Here is a 19,191-nt window from a genome sequence, read left to right on the forward strand (position 1 = left end):
CATCGTCATTGGTTGTCTCTCTCACAAGCTGAAGACCTTAGTGAGGACTCCAATTATGCAGTTTGTGTTCAGGTCCTTAAAACAGAGTTAGGACGCTTCAATCTGGATCATACATGTTCATTAAAACCTAGTTATCATCGTCATCCTCATTGTCATCATTATCACCATCATCATTGTATAGCAGTGTCTGTATGCTTGACATGGGGAGGGCCTGACACAAGTAGGGGCTGTCTGCAGGTACAATGTCTGGTACATGTGGGTGAAATATCACAATGGCTTGATGTAGTTTTCTTTCCAGCTGTTGCAGACGTTGGATGAGAGAAGCTTTTGCACCAGGCTGCTCTGTGTCTTTGATGGCAGTACACAGAACGGCATGCTGCTGATGGAGGTGTTCAGTTACATTTCTCATTTCCTGGTAAATCATGCACTTTTCCTCAGCTGCCCGAGTCTTCATATGTAAGGCATCAACCGCTTGTCTTTTTAGACTCCTAGAAACATCATCATCTTCAATCTGGAAGAAGACAAAAAATGATTGTTATCAGATGGTTTCTTAGATGATTGGCAGGTAGTTGTGGTTACTAGAGTGACTCCTGTGTGATTACTAGGGTTAGGTAACTGTACTTACATTATCATCAAAGCAGAAATAGACATGCCAAGAGGGATCGCATGCTTCCTGAAAATCAATTGTTGCAGGGAAGACACTTATCTGCGGTGGCCACTGAATGCTGTTGTATTCTTTTATTGCTTGTCTCAGTCTCTTGTTGGAGCTGGCAACCTGCTTAGAAAGTCTAATGGCAATGCCCTGCCCATCTGATGCAAAGTTAGGAAATCGAAACAAGCAGAGAAATTTGTATTATGGTCCTTTTAAAACTTGGATCTTAATGTATCTACTTATCCACAGCGTTTTACCTGGATATTTTCTTTTCAGATGGAGGAGGACTGCTCTCTCCCTTGATTCAGTTCTAGCCCTCGAGATCAGTTGGCCTCTGAGCTCACGGTCAACCTCTTTAAGGGTTGTTTGGAAGTCTGAATCAGATTCTTGCCATCTTCTCCCAATGCGGTGTTTTTTCTCCATGTTCAACAGAGACTCCTCAATTCTACAATGGTCAGCAAATAATATGAAATGTTATTTACACACCTGATAGAAGAACAGTAACAGACAGGTTACTGCTTACTTACTCTGTTTCGACCAACGTGTATGACTCACGAGTCCCGGATCTATACATTACAAAAAGTACAGCACAAAAAGTCAGTAACTATCAAGCAGAACATTGAATAAACATTGTATACATTATAAGGGAGGCCTTGGTTGTAATTGATTACTAATCACACCATATTAAATTACTGCATCATCATAGCAACTCTTATAACAACTTTATAACCATTGTAACAGTTTCCTTCAAAACCATGCAGTTACTGTAATCACAACTAGGCTTCAATGTTGAAGGACATTAGCAGGTCATTTAAAGACGGCTGTAACTACCACATATAGTCTTATGTAAACACACTGAACTCTTACTTGAACTTGTAGAACTGAACCAGCTTGATGATGTAGTCCCTTTTCCATCTACAGACAGTGTCTGGAGAACAGATAGACATTACTACTTCCCTAATAAAATGCTCCACAGACCTTACAGGATTGCATTTCATCATGGTACACGGAAAGGTAAGTATAACATATATGTTATTATTATTAATATTATTTATTATTAACATTATTTATTAATAACATTCATGACATTCTAACAGTAATTCAAGACATTCAAGCTTTTACTTCAGTTGCTTACTTATTGTTTTTGGTTTTTGTTGGGCTAGCTCCATCTCCCTTTTTTTCCATCTCTCCATGTCTCCCTCAGAAACCAACACTAGACATAACAAGAATAACAGGAAACACGAATATTAATAATATAAACTGTCAATTCTACATACTCTGTGCAAAATGCGCTTGTAAATTGAATCCAAAATTCATCCATTCACTACTATTCTAACCTGCTTATTACGTGCATTGTTTACCTGGTGCCTCTCTGATGACAGATGAGATGTCTTCTTGAGCGAGAATCAATAATTTCTCTGCTTTGTCTAGTCTTTGGAGGAGCTGCACCTCTGTAAAGGCAGTTTATAAGTTTTTACTTATGCTGACCAAATTGTGTGCAAGCTTTACTCCAGAAAATATAAAATGTATAAACAGTGAATCACCAGCACAGAATTTTGACAGGTCATATAGCGGTGGACAAACCTAGGTCAGTTGATTTCCTCCGTCCATAATGCAAAAGGGCATCCGTCAGCAGATCAAGGCGGTGAGATGGAGTCATCTCCTTTGTGACTCTGGCAAATCTTCGGAGGAAAGACCACAGCCTTTCCATTCCTTCCCCGTCTGTGAGCCCAAACCCATTGAGCCTTCTGGTGCTGTACTTGATCTGTGATTAAAGCAATTGGTAGAATATCACATACTCTGACACAGAGCATGATCCTACTACAGTGAAATCACGGTTACAGTGATCAATCACTTATATGAATCAAAATAATTATTGGGACAGAATCATTCGTACAAAAATGGTGTGTAAACAATTAGTTTATAGCAATCAAGTAGTCCTTTTACTGTGTTCATATTCAGTGTGTTTGTATATACACGTGCTGTATGGAGTTGTGCGTCATGTGATGTTCTCCTCTACCCACACTGCTGTGGCCTAGTGAGTTATTTTGCCCTCCTGTTCCTGAACGGCTGGCGTTTTGGGACTTTTGTGGGGCATAAATTAGTGAAGCTGTTCATTTTATTACTTCCTAATCATTTAATAATTGTACAAATTAGACAATAATAAATCAATAAAACAAATTGGTTATAGCAAGCTTATAGTGATTAGTTTGGCCAGACTGATAGGAGGTAAGCGGTTTCCACTGTATTGTCCTAAACTGTACTTCTCTGAAACAAGTTTAGACGAGGACTAGGTGGGAAAATGTCAAGTCAAGTCTATATTTATATAGCCCTTTTAAAGTTTTCATTGTTTCAAAGCAGCTGTACATGAAACATTTAAGGAAAACATTTAAGATAGAGGAGAGAGAGAAACAGGACAAATATTAAACGGACTATAAATTACTATATGCAACGTTAATGAAGTAAAAAGTATAATTCTAAAGCAGCCCCCCCCCGGCCAGGCAAACAGTGCAAAACAGTATGCGCACGGTGGCGAGGAACACAAATCTCCATTGAAGACAAAAAAAACCTCAAAACCCAGGCCCAGCTAGGGGATTCCAGTTCTTCTCTGGCAAAAGCTGTCACATTAAAGATTTTTTTAGGCATTTCTACTTAATTTCAGCTGTGCAGTGGATAGACAGGAAAATGGAGGCCAAACAGAGAGTGAATGATGTGTGACACAGGTGCTGATCTCTCTATAAAATCAATGAATTACCTGGCAGGGCAATTTGTGTCCATAAACATGAAATGCTGGTAGAGCCAAGGAGATGTTGTGTGGTATGCCTTCCCCTGTTTTCTGATTGAACACAGTATGGCATGGTTTTGAGTTAACGCGTCGAAGTCTCAAAATAAACATTCAGTTTTACACAGAAAAAATGTACTTACATGCATATGTGAGGCAACAACACAGGCAATGTCATAGACTACCCGCAGGTGTATGTTCTTGTCCTCACATCTTCGAAGTAGCTCATCAATGACATAGAGGGGATAGGCTAATCTATTTCATGACAAAAATATGAATGATGACATTTTCTACTGAGGAAAATTTAAAAATAATTATACACACAACCTCCAGCATCAAATCAAATACCTACATACTCAATAGGGGCACTCAAAATGATCCAATCACTTTTCATGTTTTCTTAGATTAGAGAAGATTATAGATAGGTGGTAAAGTTCAAATTTTTTCATATTTTGAAATAGCCCATATACATTCCATGAGGTTCATATTTGGTGACAGATAAAAAATAAAATATGGCTATTGTTAGGGTCATGCAATTCTAAGCATTTTTTTTATTGGTGGAATAAGACAGGGCATTATCACTACTGTGACATAGACTTGCCGTTCTCCTTGGCTCATGTTGACAAACATTAGGGGCATTTCATGACGACAGGAGGCTCCAAACACTCCTGTAACATCAAGTTTCTTTGCTTGCTGTGGTGACCTCAGCACGTTGCCAGCCTTGAAGTTACTGCAATCCTAAAGATTAAAGAAAAACATAGATTTATGGGAGGATTAATGGTCTTTTTTTAGTCTTTAAGAGTATTCTGCAACTATGTTTCACCTCGTGAGGCTTTGAGCTGTCAAGATGTGATAGCAGGTATTCCTCTACATCCTTTTCACCAACAAACATGCGGGTTCCATGTAATGGCTCAACCGCACTTGTCCCTGAGCTTTGCTTCCTCACAAGGCCAAAGTTGGCATCCAATGCCACTATCATATCTCCATCCGCCTGGAAAACAAACACTTACTGTAATCCTGCAACAGGTTGATGCACTTATACTATTACTACTCTATTATAATACTTTATACAAAAATTAACTAATTATGCAGATATTAATTCAATGCCATGTGGTCATGGAAAATGCAATTATGGTTAATCAAACAAGGACCACGCTGGAACTAGAACCAACCTTTGGACATGCTGGACATGTGGTGCCATCATCTATCTGTGGGCAAACATCTACCAAACTTCTTTTTCGGAAATGGTGATGCCTAAAATGAGATATCGATTCTCCCACCAGGGCTCTGTAGAGTGCGTTAACCTACGGTATAAGCAGAAGTCAGTGAAACTGTTGATGGTGGTTCACTAAGAATTTGTTATTTTATAGAAAAATATCAAGAATACTTTGTAATGTTACAACTGTAAATCCTAGATGGTTTCATAAATGTTTACTTTTAGTTGTGATAATTATTGATAGTACAATCAAGAAAGGTGGTAACATTTATATGGACTGGTCAATCTTCCATGAAAGTAACTGAAATGTTCACTTCATAGAAAGGACTTCAAACTGACCTCTGCAAACTGGCTTACCTCTGCAAGTCTAAGGTTATTTTTCCAGCGCAGGGTGTTGCAAAAACCCTCAACAGAAACCTGACACTCCAATGACAGACAAACAAAAAGCTCTAGCAGCGGGATGGAGAAGGCTGTCTGGGGCTTGTCGCCTGTTGCTGGCCATAGCCCATACCTAAGCAGAGTTATGGGTTCTGGTTCACACGCACACATATTGGCTGTGACGGTGCAGAGCCGTCCTGCAAAATAAAAAAGGAAAATAAAAACATTACAAAGTACTACTATAGAGACTACATTATCAGTATAGACTTAATCACTTGACTGTGTCGCCTATAACTTAATAAAGCACTAAGCCCCAGGAAGCAGAAGGGTATTGTGGCATGACGCGAAGTGGAGACTCTAAGCTTATGGCTTTTATAAAACGGTTATTCCATATCTTTAGAAAGGTTTCATAAAATAAAGTAAATGAAGTGATATTTAGGCTATGTAATGCGGTCAGTCATTATATTTAAGGGTATTTTATACCTTTACACCCGAACTCGGTTCAGTCAATCAGAATCAAGGACCAGAACATACCGTTTTATAATGTTAGTTATTTAATTTATTGTAATTTTCAATTTTCTTTTACAAATTTTGATGAATTCTTTATAGGAAACCATCTAAAAGGATTGGATCCCTTAACTTGTCAAGAAAATTAAATGTCAATGTAAAATGACAAACCTGTGCTGACAATGATCTTCATGTCCTTTGTGTACACAGCATGGGTAGCATGGCCTTCAGGTAAATATAGGACTAACCCCAGGGTGGATGGCTCATAGTAAACATTCTGTAAGATTGAATATAGCCCAAAAAAGTTTTTAAAACACTAACAGTTATTACTACATAAAAAAAATTGATTCAGTTCATAAAAATTACTACAAATTTGCTTTCTTTGTGTATGATTGCATGCTATTATTCTTACATTCCACTTATCAGGAAGGTGCAGTGAATTTCTGTGAGTCCTTTTGAGACAAGCCTCACAAAACACTGCAGTGGCGCTGCACTCCACGCACCTATAATCAGCATGTTCTTGGCAGACAACACACTTGGTAGTGATCGGTGCTGAACATTCAAACGACACCTTAAGCATGTCATCCTTGACTGCATCCCAGGCATGAAGCTCTCTCTTCTTTGCCTTACTGTAAGACGTCTCAGAACATGAGCTGCAGCTCGGTGCCACATCATCAGGTTCAGCCTGTTGAGGTGTAATAGACGTGGAGGGGTCTGTGGTGGGGTCTGAAGGGGGGGTCAGTTGGCAGTTGGGCTCAGGGAGACCTTGATGTAGGTAAGAAACCTTTGCAGGGCCAGTGACAGATCTCCGTAGCACCTTAATCTTAACGCTCCTGAAGCGTGTGCCCTTAACTGCTTTTCCCATAACTGAAATCAAAATATTTGGCAATTATTGGATAAGGCAAACTACAACCCATACTTATTATCACAGCCTATAAGATATAAACACATCAGTGGACATGGGATGCAGATGAGGGATATCTATTTAGTGATCTATTAGATAGTCAGACAGGCAGACAGATTTTAACCCATAGAACTTTATTTGCCATAGAATTACGTCTTGGAATTTAATATTTCAGTCAATGCGAGTATAATATAACGTTAGCTTCAGTGAGCAGGAAAGCATATCGTATATTTCAGGCTAATAAGTAATATATAACGTTATCTCATTTCTACACTCATGTCACGCCAACTAAAACAGATTTTCTGTATTTGTTTATCTTATTGACTAATTATTCATAGTTTGAATGCACAGTTTCATAATTTAAATTGTCTTACCTGAAAGTGCGTGAAATATGACGCGGGAGGGAAACTATCAAGCGGGAATTAGCGCAACGTCATCACGTAATCCAAACGTGAATTAGCGCAACGTCATCGCGTAATCCAGTATACGTTCGATCACCGGTGAGATGGATTCCTCTGGGACTGGATCTGGAGTCTTTCTTGTGTCTGAATCAATGATTAGGCATTTGGATGGGTGATAACAGCCTTCTGAGCCTACCAGTAGGCGCAGCAGCCCCCATCTGGCCCATATGTATCAGCTGATAACCACTGATAACGCCCATTCAATCGAGTGATAACATTCGAAGCGGGTGTCAAAACGCATGGTCCAGACATCTCTAAGTGGCCCATATGTCCTTATTAGTTGTGGATAATGTTCGATGTAGTGGTGTTTGGGGTGCAACACGAAATTAGGAAATACTTTTAAAAGCAAACCTCTGTGCTCTTAAATTTTAGCCCCAAGAAAATCAATGGTGTCATCAGTAAATCTGAAGGATGTCGCCAGTTCTAGAATGTCTTTCAAAAGCATTAAAATCTCCCATGTTGCATCATTTTCTGGGATATCGAAGCCAACCATTAGTGGGAGAAGTCTTAAAAATGCCCAGTTTTCATGGCCATTGCCCCCAATCGTGCCTCTTGAGGCAAATGTAATTGGAATGACCTGAGGTTGATTGGTCTTGTCTATGAATTTGTATGGAAATTGTTTGATTGTTCTGTTCACATACTCAAGGGTGATGTACTTTTTGTTGATTAAATCATTGAGGCACAGTGCCATTTCAATGGGTATGACACCCTCCAAGAGATCATGAAGGATGTCAGGTGGAAAGCCACTGACAGATTGAAAATGATCAAGCTCATTTAAAACACACCTGCCTTTTACACCATACTGTTTTAGCAAATTTTAGTCTTTTAAAACTTCCTCAACTTGCCTGTCATGATTCACCTTTGTCCTGGGTTCAAATCCTCCTGACAGTACGTCTTTCTGTTGAATTTCACTCTTTTTCACCATGCAAAAGCGGCAAGGGTGTTCCACGATGAAGCTCTCTTGAAATCCTGCCAAGGAATGAGCACCGAGATTGTCAGCAGATACATTGAGAACAGTTCCCTTAACACATTCCCCTAACTGCTCCAAAAAGACACCATGTGTCTCCAGAGTTTTGAGGTCTTGTACAAGAGGGTGAAGGACTTTCTCATATCCATATTTTTTTACTGCACTAGCCTTGCATAAAAGTGCCAGCTGAATTGCCTGAAGAGATGACCGGTGTTTAGATGGAAGATTAGCAAGAACCCAATAGACACTGAACATCTTGTGTTTCTTTTTTGAAGTGCCAAGAGGATTCGCAATCTCAAATTCATCAGTGTATATGGTAAGCAAAATCCTAAATGTCCCTGCCATCAAAAAATCATTCTCACGATAGTTAGTGCTGTCTTTGTAAGAGTTGATCCCATCTGCATTTTCAAAAGGAGCAAGAACTTTCTCCAAAACATCAGTTCTATTTAAAAGCACCTGAAGCATATTTAGAATTGGCACATCAGCAAATGATTGCGAGTCTTTACCAAGTTTATATTCTGTTGGCACAACTATTGGAAACTCTTTCTGAAAATATGATGCTCTTTTACTGACTGTAGAAAGAGCCTCACCAGAATCAGTCATTTTTAAGATCAAATTATTCTCTGTGACAGCTTTCACAATGTCTCTGAAAACAGAAGCATTATCACTGACTCCATGTTGATCTAGAATCTGCTGTATGGCATTACATAAAAGGGGCTTTGACAGATGAAAGATCTGGTTGATTTGTTGAATTAATTCCTGTACTGCTGAATCAGAGATATGCAGGATGGTTTGCATCTTAAGAAAGAGCAAGCCTAAATTACGTTGTAGTTGATTCTGCAAATGATCCAGATTTTGAGTCTGGTCCTCATTTTCATTTTCGCCAAATTCAGTAGAATTCATTGACTCATGGTAAGACGCATTTTGAGTAACATCTTGTGGAAATTCTGCAGCTATATTTAGAATTTCAACTGCAATGCTGGGTTTGAACTTCCTCTGACTGCTTAATTGGTGTTCCTTACATTTTTGAGCATTAAATGTAGAATAAATTCTGCTCTCAAAATTGCAGTCATTGAATGGGCACTGAACCTTTTCATTCTTTTTAAATGCTGACGCAAGTGGGTGAAAAACTCAGATTCTGTACAAGGTTCGTTGAATTCACATAGTGGACAGTGAAATATTAATTGAGATTCTTTTGATACACTTGTTTGTTCTCCATCATGTTGGGAATGGCTTCTTGTTAGATGCACCTTCAATGCATTAAATGACTTGAAAGAACACAAACAGTCTGTGTGTAGGCATGGAAATGGTGTAGTTCTGGCGTAGCTTCCATGTTTTATGCGATAATCTTTCAATAGGAGAGCTCTCTTTTCACAGGAAAAAAAACAGTACTTACATTTCCATTCCATGTCTCAAGTCATGTCACAAAACAAGCTCTGCAAATGATGAAAATAATATTAACATTCACACTTTTCAATATACAGCTTTGTATTTTTATTTACAAATCAATATGTAGTGTTCAAACATTTGAAGTATGGTTGGGCGATATGGCAAAATATGAATCACAATTCTTTTTAATGTTGGTTTTATTATTTTGCAATATAGCCAAACGAATATCCCTATTTAAAAAATAAAAAACGTACAAAGTAACAGCCTATAAAAGAGAAATATCATATATAACATAATATATTAGCAATGATAATTGAATAGCAGACATGCTAGGCCATAATGGATGAAGATAAAAAACGTTATCATTATTTTATCTTTGTTAATAAAAAATAAGCCACGCCACGCTACGTTTCCTCTCTGCCATCGTGCCGCTCTGTTTAAAATGAATGCGTCGTCCACGTGACCACACAACTCGCGCTGCACCATCAAAATACACCCGCAGTGCATGCGGGTATAACATCCATGGGTACAGTCCACTACGTCATCGCGCTACAGACTACACGCACGCACGCACGCACAGCCGGCTGGAAAGTTTTAACATTATAAACACAGTCACCGATTGACATAAACACTGCACAGCTTTGATAACATTTAGTCATGCCTTAATTAAGATATCGATACTTTTTATGAAATATCGATACCTAAACAGTAGCTTTCGAGTATCGATATATCGATATCGATGTGCACATCCCTAATGTTCACTAGACTGCTGTCGCTTTAAGACCTGCACGCATCTAAAAAACAAACGCATTCGATTAAAAAAATAAGTTAAGTTTACTATAACTTTAGACCAACTTTGTTAATGAAAATATTGTGTATAATTGACCGCAAAAAGACGTGAAAAACGAATTCCAGTATTCTAATCAGGCGCTGTTTGACAGGCTTTTTGGTGCGCTCAGAAATAAGCACATGGCAGAACAGCACGCGAATGAAATTGACAAGGATTTAAAGCACATGCAAATAATGAACGTTTGTGAATTGCAATCCCTGTTAGTGTAACTCCTTTGTTAACAAACAAATGATGTGCGCAGCACGATAGTCTACTATATTATATTTCTTTAAAACAGATCCTGGAGAAATTTCAGACCCACTCCCAATATAAAACTTCTGATATATTAATTATCCTTGCTGTTAGTCTACATAATTATTGCAATATAGAAATCTGCATTATAGCCTAAAAAAACATTAAAATGTTCCTTGATTGAAAGCATGGACCTAACGATTATAGCGACTTGCTAATGCTAGACTCCTCATTTCGATTAGCACAATCCAAGAATTTGATCAAAATAAAAACGCATCCAATGTTCACGTGTAACACTAGTTTATTTAATCGGATTATTACACAATAAATGATGTATGCAAAGCAATTCAGATATTAAAAATGAAACAAATAAGCACTGACTCACCTTTCCACGTGCTCTTCCCTAGAAATAATGGTATTGCGTTTGCGTTTCAAATCGGCTCCACCTACTGGTAGAACTGCGCATGACCACTCGAACAGTTTCAAAATACTTATTATTTTAAGTAGTGGGTAATTGAATCTTTTTATTAGGCAGTTTATTAACTTTCCGTGCTAAAAAGTTGCCCTTACTTTATTAAACTTAGTAAGGTCAACAAACCTATTCAAAATAAGTTATATTCACTTAATTGTATTAGTAAGATCATCAGTTACATTTTACAGTGTAGACACCATCTCTCAATTTGGTAAATCCTCTGGGTATAAGATTAACCTCACCAAAAGTGTTTTGTTCCCAATTAACGTTTTTGCTCAGAATCGATCCTTTGACTCATACCCATTCAGGAATACAGAGGGTTCCATGACATACTTGGGGGTAAGTGTCACAAGTAAATATAAAGACCTATTCCAAAATAACTTTAAATCAGCCTTAGGACAGATTAAAGAGAACCTTAATCGTTGGTCTACTCTACTCTGCCTCTGTCCCTGGCTGGTCGTATTAATTCAGTAAAGATGGTAACGCTACCTAAGATCGTGTACTTATTTCAAACAGTCCCAATTTTCATACCCAAATCATTCTTTAAGGAGCTTGACAGTCACATCAGTACATTTATATGGAACAAAACTATACCTCGCGTACGTAAAACAGTTCTCGAAAGACGTAAGGAGAATGCTGGACTTGCTCTGCCAAATTTTTATATTATTATTGGGCTGCAAACATTCACAAATTAGTAATATGGTATGGAGCTTCTGTTGGTGGGGATAGCCCGAGTTGGTGTCTAATGGAACAACACTCATGCTCATCCGTCTCTCTGGCATCAATGCTGTGTTCTCCACTGCCAGTCTCAGTGGGTGCACATACGGATAATCCTATTGTAAGAGGCAGTTTACGCATATGGACCCAATTTCGCAAGCATTTTGGTCATGTACAAGCCTTGGTGTCTATGCCTCTGTTCTCAAACTCTCTTTTCAAGCCATCACTGATAGATACGGCCTTCCTCACCTGGGCTAGAAAAGGCATAAACAGTGTGGGAGATCTTTTTGTAGATGGCACATTTGCTTCTTTTGACTATTTGGTTAATAAATTAAGTCTACCAAAAATTTTTTTAGATATCTTCAGGTCCGTAATTTTGTCCGTTCCCAGTTTCGTTCATTCCTCTTAAAACCGAGGCCATGAAATATAATACCTCTTAAGGTACAATGGGAGGAGGATTTAAACATAGAATTGACAGATGAAATTTGGCAAAAAGCTATACATAAAATATACACATCGTCTATCTGTGTTAGGCACAGGTTGATACAATTCAAAGTATTTAATCGCCTGCACCTCTCTAGGACCAAATTGGCAAAAATGTATCCTAATGTGGATCCCAATTGTACGCGCTGTCATCAAGCCCCTGCCTCTCTGGCTCACATGTTCTGGTCATGCCCAAGCATAGGCAGATTCTGGTCTGAGATATTTAATACTTTCACCTATATTTGTAAAAAGAATATTGATCCGGATCCTATTATTGCAATATTTGGTACACAGTAAGGTTGGGGTCTCAAGAGGCCAATCTCAATTAATAGCATTTTCTACGCTGTTAGCCCGCGGACTAATTCTTACAAATTGGAAATCTTCCTCTTCCCCAAAACACTCACGTTGGGTGTGCGAAACAATGTCCTTCCTTCAGCTTGAAAAGTTAAGAATTACAGTCCAAAACTCAGCAGAAAGGTTTCAGGCAGCCTTTCTTAGATTATTATGAAAATACATTTGATGCTAATTCCTTAGATTATAATTTATGGTCTGATCTCTCCCCCTTTTTTTATTTATTTTAATTTTTATTATTATTTTTTATACTTTTTTTTGCTCTGTGTGCATTCTCAGTATTTGTATAGACCTTGAATGTGTTGAACATTCGATCAATGTTCTGCGCGTTCAAAATTGGAGAGGAGGCCAGTCAAAGTAAAATCTTGAAGTTTATTGATCAGAAGATTAAAACAAAATACATCAGCTGTGTACACCAGCCGATGGGTGGGTGGGCTGCCTTAGACTCAGTCTTACAAAAAGAACTGATATCTTTACAACGGCCCGACCGACCCAGAAAAACAACTTCACAGCATATTTATAATATTTTGGGGTGCCTCTTCTTCAGCTGGGGTCCAATCCGCTTTCTGTCCTTTGTCCTGTCTCAGCCAACCAGCTCACTGCCTTGTTTTTCAAATCTGGTTCCATCTGTAAGACATTACATGATACCCTCACACATTCCAACACGCTCTGTGCGTAACCTGACCTTAACACACACACATACCCATTTCCTATGGAAAAAGCCCTCAGTATGAGTCCTAAATTCTTCATACTGGTCAGCTGTGGCCTGGTGGTTAGAGAGTTGGGCTTGTGATCAGAAGGTTGCCGGTTCTAATCTCAGTGCCAGCAGGTCATGACTGAAGGGTCCTTGAGCAAGGCACCTTAACCCTGATTGCTCTGCAGTAATGTGCCACTGTATAAAACTACTTGTAATTTGCTTTGGATAAAAGCGTCTGCCAAATGAATAAATGTAAATGTGGTCATATTTTCAACATGTTATGCACAGTTAGTAATGAATAATGAAATTTGGAGCATATTAAATGTAAAGGCACGTTTAAACCATCATAAAAATCCTTCAAATGCTAATCTGCGACGGAAGGGGATACGGGAGATGACGTATACAAATATGAGGTTTGTGGATGGGGATGCCTTGTATGACATAAGAGAATGCTTGTTGGTTTGTTTGTGTTATGTACCTTTAAAACAACAAAAAACACTTTAAAATAAAAAAATACTTTAATTCCTCAAAATATATTATTTTGATAATAAACAGGCAGTCCAGTTTGAGATGATGAAAAGACGCTAACACAATCGCTTGACAACTTTTAAAAAAACTGACGATTTATTGTCAAAACAGAAAACAGAACAAAGAAAATTTACTGTATGCGCTCTGTCCTCTCTTCTTTTCTTTATTGGCGGCGCGCTGCACCTCACAAACTGAACCAAACTCCCCTTTTTTCCCTTTTTCGTCTTGATAATCTGTTTATTTTATCCCAGTATATTTATTGGCGTCACATGTTTGCATTATATACTGAAGGGAACTCGTAGTGATGGACACTTCAGAGATACACTCATGTTTGTGTTGTTGGACAAATGCTGTGAAGAGACGCAGAAGAACTGATGATATACGGTTAACGGATGAATAAATGCGCTTAACGTTCTACACAGCAGCCTCCACCTGCACCCGTGGAAAATGATCCTCGCCTTTTATGTAGCTTTACTACGAGTTTTTACTTCGAGTTTTTTTTTTATCGGTGCGAATTTGCCCCATTAGCACAGCGTGACATTAACGGAAAGAACGAGTGACTGTAGAAAAAGACGGAAAGCCGCGTGGTACTCATAGATGTGCTATAGCTTACTGTTACAGGTACATGAATGGAGTCCATTTTATGATAATGTTCAGTGGGTTTCATTTGAAGTGGTGAAACCGATCTCCTTCTTCCTGCTGCACAAGGCAAACTAGATTTTTCAGATTTTTAAGCATAACGTTATTTATATTTAGGTTTATACGTATAGCTTAAAACATTGACCGGTAAAAAAATTACTTGAGGAAAACGGTCAGTGATTCCAATTTGGTATGCGCACACACGTACATGCCCTCAGTCATGTTTAGCGTTCCTGTGAGTTTAATTGTTGTGAGGGAACTTTGTCTATATCGTCTTTGAAAACACATCTTTACTGGGATACTTGAAAGCTGTGTCAAACGAACTACTTCCTCTATATGTACCCGAATTAGTTTTACAACTTTTTCGTAGTTTTAAATGTCATTTACAATTAATTTACAAGCTCACTAAAGATGTCTTTTTTATAGGCTGGTAAAGTTAAGAAAGTATTTTACGTCAGGATGACTAACCGGATGTTCCTCTCAGAAGGCAGTCGCTCTGTGCGCGCGCGGTGGACACAGACCTATAGGCTGCCCGCATTCAGGGCAAGCGAGGAAGATGCAACTCTTTTGACAGTTTATTTACATTTATTTATTTTCGTTTTTCTAATGTAGCGCCTCTCTAGCGTATTTCACTTGTAAATGATTATTACATTTTTCTTTTTTAACCTTAAACTATTTATTAAACTATGAACTGATTTATTCAAACTGGTATAACCTACTAATGATTAAAATTCAATTCTGCGTGTCCTCATCAGACACTAATACTAACAAAGGAGTCCTAAGGGCATAATAATCAGTGTGTCTAGTGTTTTCCTATTTTAATGACTATCCCTCTATGTACGATAGTCAAAGGCTCATCCCTTGATCTACCAGGCTCATCATAGGTAAGTCTAATAGTTGGCTTGGCAGTTCTCTTAGGTCTAGGCTCAGAGGTGGGCTGCACTCTATTCTCACGGACCTCAGATACTACTTCTTGTTCAGACTCCGTTCCCACTTCACTAGTCTCTTCCTGAGTTACTTCGGGATCACACTCCTCATTCTCAGGTCCGGGTGCATAGTTCTGGTCAACCTCCTCTGGCCCTGAATCATTTTCTTGTTCCGTTTCAAGGTCATCTTCTAATTCAATTACGGGCCTAGTAGTATGTATCACCCTTGGGACAGGCTCTCTTCGAGTGCAATGGTGAGTGACATAATACTCCATGTCAGAGGACGAGTCAGAAAACTCCTGTAACTCTTGAATCTCTGGTCTTGAGTCCCTTTGACTTCTCCTACGAGTGTCTGCTCTGGTCTTGGGTTTCTCAGGCGGATCAACATCTTGGTCAGTGAAAGGCATTCTCACAAGCTGTCCAATCGGAAGAAGGTGGCTCCTGTGTATAGTCTTTGTCCCTAACCTTCCATCTTCCCGCTTGATCTTGAACACAGGTAGGTTTAGCATCTTTCCAACGACAACATACGGGTCAGAACTCCACTTGCTTTCCAGTTTGTGCTTGCCTTTCAAGCCTAGATTCCGGAGCAGTACTCTGTCGCCAATCTCTATGGACTGAAAGGTAACTCTGCGATCATACAACTTCTTGTTTCTCTGATGACGTTTGTCTGCAGCATCAGAGGCTAACTTGTAGGCGTGCTTTAAATCTTCCTTCAGCTTGGTTACATATCGGGTGTGAGACGCCTCCTCTACGCCATCTGGGGACGTTCCAAAACACAGATCAACTGGAAGTCTCGCCTCTCTGCCGAACATTAGATGGTAAGGGGAGTAACCAGTGGCATCGCACTTAGTACTGTTGTACGCATGGACCAGGTAAGGCACATGTTGACTCCACGTACGCTTCTTCCCCCGGCCTAACGTACCAAGCATGGAGAGCAGAGTTCGGTTGAACCTTTCTGGCTGAGGATCTCCTTGCGGATGATATGGCGTTGTCTGCGACTTACGTATCCCCATCAAGGTCAACAGTTCTCGGATCAGACGGCTCTCGAAATCTCTTCCTTGATCCGAATGGATCCTTGAAGGCAATCCATAATGTATGAAATATTTCTCCATCAAGGCCTTCTGGTTTTTAGTTGGGAAAGCCTGGGCGTATCTCGTGAAATGATCCGTGACTACTAACACGTTACTTATGCCTTTGGAGTCAGGCTCCATAGAAAGAAAGTCCATGCACACTAAATCCATAGGCCCCTGACTTGCGATCTGGTGCAATGGAGCAGCTCTCTGTATGGGGGTCTTGTGAGTGACACACTCCCCACAGTTCTTGATGTACTCTTCCACTTGCATCGACATCCTAGGCCAAAATAATCTACTACGGAGCAGGTCAACAGTTCTTTCTTGTCCAAGATGCCCCATGTCATCATGCATGGCCTGCATAACCATCTCCCGGAACTCTCTGGGCAGGATGAGTTGGTTGACCACATCTCCGGATGGTCTCTTAGAGTACCGATACCAGTCCATCTTTCATTGACATCTTCCCAGCTTCTCTTTTCAATCTGGGCAATTCAGGACACATGTTCCCCTCCTCTGGCCAGTGCCCAGTCTTGATGGCTTGGATGGCTGGTCCAATGGCTTCATCCTCTTCTTGCGCCTTTCGGAGACTCATTTTGGACATGAGTTTCAGGGACTCTAACTCCATATGTGTTGGAAACGCATACAGTTCAGGAACACAGTGGGGAGATGCTCCAAGCTGAGCAACATAGACTGGTGTACTACATGCAGACTCTGTGATGCAGACTCTCTGGCAGATGGTTTTCACTCCAGACTGAGGTATAGTCACCCAGCCATTGTCATCCTCCTCTGGCATATTCCTGGACAACAAGTCGGCATCAATGTTTTGTCGGCCTGGGCGATACTGCACGTCAAACTCGTATGTCGATAGGGCAGCTAGCCAGCGATGCCCTACCGTGTTGAGCTTCGCTTTGGACAGCACGTACGTCAGAGGGTTGTTGTCGGTGCGTACGGTGAATCTTGCCCCATACAAATAGTCGTGGAATTTGTCGACTACGGCCCACTTGAGAGACAAGAATTCCAGCTGATGAATAGGGTAGTTCTTCTCTGCAGAGCTGACTTTTCTGCTTGCAAAGGCGACTGGTCTCACACCTCCAGGGTGTTCTTGGTAAAGAACAGCACCCAGACCCTTCAAGCTTGCATCCACGTGCAGGATGTATGGACATTGTGGATTGGCAAATGCCAGGACAGGCGCATGTGTCAGACAGTGAATTATTTGATGAAACGCATCTGCACAGGATTTGTCCCATCTTTCCCCGAACGGTTCCGATTCTTTCAAGAAGACTTTGTTCACATATTGGTCATACTTCTTTCTCTTCTGAGTTGGAGCATATCCCTTTGTGAGTTCAGTCAGTGGCCTTACAATTTCAGAATAGTTCTGGATGAATCGACGGTAATAACCGCAAAATCCTAGAAAAGATTGTAACGTCTTCAGGTTTGTTGGCATGGGCCAGGTAGTGACGGCCTCAATCTTGTTTGGATCTGTGGCAACTCCATCTACAGACACAATGTGCCCCAGGTATTTGACCCTTGGCAGACAGATCTGACACTTGTCCACTGAGAGCTTCAGCCCAACTTCACAGAGACGATCTAGGACCTTGAGCAGTCTCTCTTCGTGTTCCTCAAGAGTTTTTCCAAACACGATCACATTGTCTAGGTACACTAGCACTTGTAAGAGGTTCATGTCACCGACAGCCTTTTCCATCAACCTTTGAAAGGTTGCTGGTGCCCCAGTAATGCCTTGAGGCATTCGCTCGAACTGCTCGAACGGGCAAATGAATGCCGTCTTCTCTTTGTCCTCTTCGGACATGGCTATCTGGTAATAGCCCGAACGCAAATCCAGTACAGAAAACCACTGACTTCCGGTTAAAGCATTGAGCGCATCTTCAAAGCTTGGTGTTGTGTACTGGTCGGGTATGGTTCGGCTATTCAACAGACGGTAATCTATGCACATCCTTATAGCCCCAGTCTTCTTTCTGACTACAACTATAGGGGATGCATAGGGGCTCCGCGACTCTGTTATGATTCCAGCCTGCAGCAATTCTTGTAAATGCTTTCTCACGTCTTCGATATCTGCTGGGGCTAGCCGGCATGATCGTTGACGGAAAGGGCGGGAATCAGAAAGTCGGATCCGGTGCTCTGCTCCTCTAGCTAATCCCACGTCCCACTCGCGCATTGAGAAGACATGAGACTTTTGACTCAGTTTCTTACGTAATCTGTTCTTCCACTGTTCAGACATGGGGGAGTCTCCAAAATGTATCAGGCTCTCATCAAAGTCAGAGGAAGCAGTCTCCTTAGGAGGAATCGTCGCAACTGAATCAATGTGGTACACACATCCAAGCACTGTTCCCACAGGTATGGAAGTTTCTCTTGAAGATTAATTTATTCTTAAACTGTGGACATCCATTGCCCCACTGGGCACAACCATAGGATGAAAAAATCACATCTGCAGGTAAGACAGCTGCGGGTGAGGAATCAATCATCAGTATTTCTTGAGCCACAGGCTTCCTCAGCTCAACTTTACACACAACATGAGTGTCACCATTTGGAGGTAGAACCAAGGGGCCTGGACCCATCCATCGGACACGACCCGCCTCCTCCTCTTGGACTGCCACACCCGTTAGATCAGGTTGATCTTCCGCAACATGAACACGAAACCCTAGAGTACGGGTGACATCAATGCCATTGTCTTTGCATTGATTCACCAAGCGTCTAACATGGCTTGCGTTGGTGCCCACAATGACAGACATCTTATCTTCACTCCTGGGGTTAGGACATATGAGAGCTAGGACAGTTACAGTCTGACTGGTTCCTAACACCTCAGCTGGATACTCCACATCAACTACCACGTAGCCACGGTAAGGGTAGCTAGCTCCAGACTCACTTAAACCCCACAGGGAAAGACCGGATACTGGCTGAATGGGGATATCAGACAAGTACTTCTGGTACCAGGGTTCAAAAATGATCGTCACCT

At 40.5% G+C, this 19,191-nt stretch overlaps 1 protein-coding gene and 1 long non-coding RNA gene across 2 annotated transcripts in view; both read right to left on the reverse strand.

The window, feature by feature from the left end:
* Positions 1-19,191, reverse strand: part of LOC306894146 — a 171,683-nt gene that overhangs the window by 141,521 nt on the left and 10,971 nt on the right. The gene's annotated exons all lie outside the window — the stretch shown is intronic.
* On the reverse strand, positions 128-5,540 carry LOC306894850 (uncharacterized protein; the record flags this gene model as incomplete). The annotated part of the gene is made up of 13 exons (XM_079457688.1): positions 5,512-5,540; positions 5,008-5,225; positions 4,615-4,738; positions 4,258-4,425; positions 4,036-4,172; positions 3,578-3,689; positions 3,408-3,488; positions 2,237-2,417; positions 2,014-2,103; positions 1,775-1,865; positions 1,520-1,567; positions 968-1,097; positions 128-511 (listed from the first exon to the last, which is right to left on the reverse strand). Exons 3-13 carry the CDS (start codon positions 4,636-4,638, stop codon positions 128-130), a joined length of 1,446 nt encoding a protein of 481 aa, XP_079313814.1. The 5' UTR covers positions 4,639-4,738; positions 5,008-5,225; positions 5,512-5,540.

The sequence above is a fragment of the Barbatula barbatula genome (genome assembly GCF_947034865.1).
Source record: "Barbatula barbatula genome assembly, chromosome: 5".
Taxonomy (NCBI): Eukaryota; Metazoa; Chordata; class Actinopteri; order Cypriniformes; family Nemacheilidae; genus Barbatula; species Barbatula barbatula.